General features: G+C 45.7%; 1 protein-coding gene across 1 annotated transcript; it reads right to left on the bottom strand.

The window, feature by feature from the left end:
* Positions 1-1,042: 1,042 nt before the first annotated feature.
* Positions 1,043-3,056, bottom strand: LOC136475554 (probable transmembrane ascorbate ferrireductase 3). Its single transcript, XM_066473053.1, has 3 exons — positions 2,651-3,056; positions 2,426-2,474; positions 1,043-1,747 (listed from the first exon to the last, which is right to left on the bottom strand). The coding sequence occupies exons 1-3, from the start codon at positions 2,807-2,809 to the stop codon at positions 1,284-1,286; spliced, it is 672 nt and encodes a 223-aa protein (XP_066329150.1). The 5' UTR covers positions 2,810-3,056; the 3' UTR covers positions 1,043-1,283.
* Between the last annotated feature and the right edge of the window lie 3,002 nt (positions 3,057-6,058).

Below are 6,058 nucleotides of genomic sequence, written 5' to 3'. Positions count from 1 at the left end.
CGGCTTGGACCAGCCTTCCTCAGGTGGACCTTCTGAAGTCTTTTTGGTGGTGAAGGAGGTCGGCTCTAGGGGCTAACGTGCGGACCTAGGAGCCGCCCAACCCCTGGAGGCCGAAGGAAGCTTGTCTTCTTGTGTCACGCCCCGCGCGTGACCCTGTCGCGGGAGTGGCCAGCAAGGCCACGCCTAAAGCGCGACGTCTCGGAGCCTCCGAGCCTCGGTAGCTCGGCACTTGTCTTCTTGCGTTCGGGCCTTGGCCGGCGTCGCAAGCCAGGCAGGAGCCAAGGCCCGAGCTATGGCGTGTCGTCAATCAGGAGCCTTAGGCCCGGGTGAGCCCCCGAGCCCTGTGCGAGGGCTGCACCGTGCCCAGGCTCGGTCAAGTTTCTTTATCGGAGGGTGCGCGCGAGCGTACCCGATGGGTATAGCCCCCGAGCCCTAGACGATCCTAGAGGGGTCGGTCGGGGGGTCCTTCGGTTAGGAACCATCGATCCCAAAGCTTAACATACCCATATGTTAGGATCTCGGCGCTGTCGATCCCCCGGAACGAGCAGACAAGGGCATCCCACTTCATCCTTGCGAGTCGTGCACAGTGCGTCTCCGACCTCTGTCATTGCCCCGCTGGAATCGCGGCGGATCCCTTCACCGGGTCGCCGATCATTGGGTAATGCGGTTGTGTGTAAAAAAGTACAAAATTTATTTCATGAATTTCATTTTATGTCTTCGGGGCAATACCGAGCAAGGGAGCGTTTTTTTTTGTGCTTTAAGATGAGCTGTGCTTCCTCTGTCTCAAGTAAGATGATCTTATAAGATTTAAATTTTGTTCCAAAACATGAGCTATACTACCTTCAAAGTGGAAGTAAGATTCCCTTGATTTCCTATATATATATAGCACTCCCCGTTCCAAATTATAAGTCATTTTGATTTTCTTGGTACATCAGTTTTGCTATGTATGTAGATACATAATACTAGATACATAGCAAAATTTATTGGATTAGAGGCCTTTAGACAAATTCTGTGTTTTTTTTGAAGAAAACAGAATAAGACATGGTGCTGATTTGTGTTTTTTTGGAAGAAAAAAAGATGAAGGCATAAATATAGCAGGTCGCACAGTCACAGAAAACTCAAGCAATATGCACACCATTACAAGCGAACCATCCAAACTATCTCCCGCATGTACAAGTGAAACACCAACCGTGTCACGTCAACGGCGAAACGCGCGCCAGGCTGTGGAGCGCCGACCAAGCAAACTGACGCGCACGCGGGGCAATGCAAAGCCGCGCCGCCGCCTACAAGAACGCCTTGCGCAGCGCGACGGCGGACGCGACGGCGACCCCGTAGAGGAGGATGAAGATCCCCGTGACGTTGATGAGCTTCATCTCGGTGGTGGAGGCGGCCGCGGCGCTCTTCTCCACGAGCCCCGTCTGTGCGGCGCACACGGCGAGCATGAAGATGGCCAGCCCGGCCATGACGTGTGCGGGGGCCGCCGCGGTGCGTGTGTCCGTGTGGGCGCCGGGTAGCCAGAAGGTGACGAAGCCGAACAGCCACTGCAGACCGAAGAGCGAGATGGCGGTGATGCCGATCCAGGAGTGGAGGCTCATCAGGTCCGGCGCCACCGCCGCGTCATGGTACTTGAACGCCGCGTACACACCGAAGATGCCCAGGATGAGCCCCACCAGGTGGATCAGCATGTGCGCCATCTTCTGCGTCCGGTGGTCTATATGCGGAGGGATCGTCGAGTATGCCAGGATCGCTGCAAAGATTTGGAATTTCACTGTCAGCACGCAAAAATGACTATCGTTTAATTTCAGTATGTTTAATTTTCAGCGTTTGACCAATGACTATCGTTGCATCTATCTGCAACAACAGCAAATGGCTCCATAACCGGACAAATTTTGTGACCTGAGCTGCTATCATGCCTGTAATAATCTTCCCCGGGAAACATAATCATGGTGCAGTGCTGCTACACTGATCGTCGTACGTGCTTGGCAGGAAAACGTAGCGATCAGAATGGTCATTATCGGGAAATTCCGACTAGACTGGCGCTAAGACACGCACCAAACACACTGATTGACACTTAACGACGACGAGCTCGTCCATTGCTTTTTGCTGCCACCAAACCCCCCGACTAGTGCTAAGCTACAGCACCTATCGTCAGCAGGTCTAGAGTTCAGGGACCAGTACTACGTGATCGCCTTCTTGACACACACAAAAAGGAATCGCGTGTCCCATTTCGACAAGGACAACTACTGCATCTTGTCATCTTCGTGGGGGCTAGCTTTCGGCAATGGTTCTGCTCAGCCGTCGTGTCGAATAAACATAAGTAGCCTCTAAAAGTTTCATTCCAGGGCAGTTATCATAGATGCAATACTCAAATAATGGCATACTTTGAAGCGATTCCATGATTGTATTAGGTTGGAGTTGGACATACCTTCTCCAATCAGAAGAATGAACCCCCAGGACATCACAAATGGATGAACCTGAAAATGGTGTAAAGTCGTGAATAATTATCCTTCAAGATTTCCAATTTTGTTTCAGCTGATCTTTCATCCGGTTTATTAATTGGAAGATGAGCTCCTACTCGTACCACCAAGAACTGAACAAATTAAAGGTGATGAACCTGAAGAGAGGAAACCGATCGTAATATAACACGTACATTGAAAATCTGCTCGGGGTCCTCGGACTGTATGTTGATGCCGCCCCGGTAGTGCAGCAGCCAGACGAGCATGAGCACGGCGGTGGTCAGGAACAGCACGTGCGCGACCATGCCCACGCGCGACGCCAAGATGGAGTGGTGGTGGCTCCCGTGCGCCATGGCTGCCGCCTGCTACCTAGAGCTCGCGCTCTCCTCCGCGGCCAAGAAGAAGACACGATCGATCGATCGATCGGTCGAGTCGTTTGCAACTCGCAAGCAGTAGCGACGAGAGGAGTGGAGGCAGGGGCTGTTGGGGCTAGTAGTTTGATCTGTCGCTGCAGCCGTTTCTGCATGGTAGAGCTGGTGGTTTTAACGAGCCCGCGACGGCAGGCGACGTCGCCTGCCTGGCCCGGGAATCTGAGGTTACACTGGGATGGTGGTTTTGGGTTTTGGTATATCACCCAGCCGGGTGTTTAAGCAAGGCATCCATCGGCCTCTATGTCCAGCAACTCCTGGCTTTGCAAGAGAGCAAGTAATCTTGGACAATGTGCAGGCCGAGACCGTACACATGGCCGTGACATGCATGAACAACAACAAAAAGATTTACATGTATGGCCTTAAAAAAATATGTCTTCCATCTATTGTTTTAATTTTTTTGAACTTATCTGTATGGCCCGAAAACAAAAATATCTTCATTCTATGGCCTTCCGTCCAATTCAAGCTATTGACGGTGTTAAATGTCGAGTAAAATGACCATTTACCCTTGATGAAAAAATAAACTGCAGAGTATCATGAAGCTATAAAGTTGTAGACCCCAATGAGAGCTAAAACTTTCATATATAAAGTATCTCCATTTGAAACCAGTTAAGAAAGATATTATTTTCCAATACAACAAGTGCATGTACGTGATTAATATACTGCTAGAACTTTGTTTAATTTTTTGAGCATCTCAACGACCTTAAATTTAAAAACTCAAAACTATAAAGTTGTAGATCTCATCGAGAGCTATAATTTTTATATAAAAATCATCTTTAACCGAGAACGTATGAAAAAGATATAATTTTTGTGCTAAAACTTTATTCTTTCGCCACGGGTAAAATTACCATTAGAAGAGATTTTTGTTTTCGAGGCATACAGGTAAGTTCAAAAAATATAGAGCCATAAAAGAAAGACACATTTTTTAAGGCCAAACAAGTAAATATCTCAACAACAAACAGTTACTTCAGGGGTTTGGCTGATAAAGCAGAACTGCAGAAGTAATCGGGCTACCTTTTTATCCGCATAAATGGTAATAGTGATGGCATGAGATTGCATCGCATATACTACTCCCGATGATGGGCCGCTGCGCAGCAAGGAATCCGGAGTAGTTAATGAAAAAAAATATTGAGCGCATATCTAAATGAATGAACTGCAGGAAGCTCAGAGGAGAGTTGGTTTAACTGCCGTAACTATGATAGAATATTTATGAGATGTTAATAAGCAAGACGTACTTTCATTTATCGATAATATCTTTCGTTTTGTTCAAGCAGGATCGGAAGTATCCGCCTTATTAGACAGAATGCCCTCCGCAGTGTCCAAAATTAGGTTATTTGCAAGAAAGAATTACTTCTACCAAAAAGGATTCACTCGTCCTCGTCCCAACCGTTCTAAAAAAATATGGCAGAACCTCCTAAATTATAGGACCCACATGCACCCATCACTGTTCAATGACCTCTGACGATACTGCATATGTTCCCAATAACTTAAAAAGACTGTCGGATGTCCACGGGGAACCCCGAATCATCCACGATTTCCGAGCAGGATCTCATTACAGAGCCATTGCAGTATTACAACATTTATTCAAATATCTACATCAGAGTAAAATAGCGGAAGTCTTACAATAACTTAGTTTACAAAACAGTAGTTTCAAACCTTACAAACTAAGTTTGCTAATTATTACAAACCATAGTAGTGGAGTGGCATTAGTAACATAATACAAACACACAATATAAGTACCCTGCCCAAGGGTCACACATTCACTTATCATCATTGATTTGAACAACAGTCGTGCAGCATGGTCTAAAGCAGACCTGCTCATGAGGCTCACTTGCAACAAGGGTCAACGAACCCTGAGTACAAAAGTACCCAGCAAGACTTAACCGAAATAACAATAGATAAGACTTATGAATACAGGCTCAGGGATTCAAGGTATGGCTTTAGCAATAAACAAAGTTCTTTTGTGTAAAAACTCTTTAACTAAATTCTTTCTTTCAACATTTAAATCTGTCTCAAAATCATATATGAATCTGCCATGATCCGTAATGAGGTCATGAACTTCATATCAAACCCTTTCTCTAAACTTTCTCAAGTTTCAGTTATTAACTACGATGATGAACAGTGAGTTGAGTCTCCATAACCGAGGAGCAACGACGATTCAAACCGATTAAAACCCAGCTGGGGATTCCCAACCACACAACATATGCAGGTCCTCGACCTACATATACCAACCTACCCTCAGATCCTCTAAAACAAGAACGGGTCCGCGCCACCCGAGAATACAGTACTCCACCAATCCAGCCCATTGCCACGTGGGTACACGCTATTCTCGTCATCTCTCCACTCTCAGTGAGCGAGTAGCCATTCTCGTAATAGAATAGCCAAGTTAAGGCTTACCGGAGTATGTGATCGGTACTACAAAGTCTTACCTCATGCAATTCAACAACGGACGGTTTCTTAATCGACACAGGCGGAAAGAACCCGCTCACAAGACCTCCATGTCTTGTGGCTCTCACATACCGAGTCCGCCTGATCTAGATTTATTACTCCCCATGCTCATATCATATGATAACATAAATAACCAGTCGTAACCAAAAATTCATTTATATCTCGCAGGTGACCGAAAATCTCCTGACTTTTATCGGTCTAAGCATGGCTAAGCATAATTAGGCATTCTCGGATTGAAACGGGTAACAAGGTTGATATGGAAAAATAAGGTTGGTAATGCACCAATTAGGTTTTCACTCAACTCCTAATCACTTAATGCAATATATAAACGCAAAAGCGATATAATTTGTAAAACACAAGGTAGAATTAAATGCATCCGGGGCTTGCCTTGGTTAACGGAAAAGTCAGGTTCCGGAGACGTTCCACAATTATCAAACCCAACTTCAATAGACGGATTAACCTCCTCCTCAACTTGATTGACTACCACGTGCTCACTTTCGTTCACTACACGTAGTAACAGTGCCATGTTTAATATGATGCGCGATATGAAACATGATGCTTGACAATGGATGCAAAAATTAATAACTTGAATACAACTTTTCTTCGTGGTACAGTTACAAGCCAAAACTAACTAAACATTTTTCATAACCCAAATACTTACTTTAAGTATCAAGAATTATTTTATACTAATGACCCAGGGTCATCACTCAATCTAAAATTCAAACA

Source organism: Miscanthus floridulus, chromosome 1 (genome assembly GCF_019320115.1).
Source record: "Miscanthus floridulus cultivar M001 chromosome 1, ASM1932011v1, whole genome shotgun sequence".
Taxonomy (NCBI): domain Eukaryota; kingdom Viridiplantae; phylum Streptophyta; class Magnoliopsida; order Poales; family Poaceae; genus Miscanthus; species Miscanthus floridulus.
This window is presented reverse-complemented; position numbering and strand designations above follow the sequence as displayed.

Bases quoted from the DNA above. Each gene is read 5' to 3' on its own strand.
- LOC136475554 (XM_066473053.1), bottom strand. From the start codon at position 2,809: ATGGCGCACGGGAGCCACCACCACTCCATCTTGGCGTCGCGCGTGGGC. The intron at 2,475-2,650 runs GTACGTGTTATA...CACCATTTTCAG, and splicing joins ACCCCGAGCAGATTTTCAAT to GTTCATCCATTTGTGATGTC. The intron at 1,748-2,425 runs GTATGTCCAACT...AAATCTTTGCAG, and splicing joins CATTCTTCTGATTGGAGAAG to CGATCCTGGCATACTCGACG.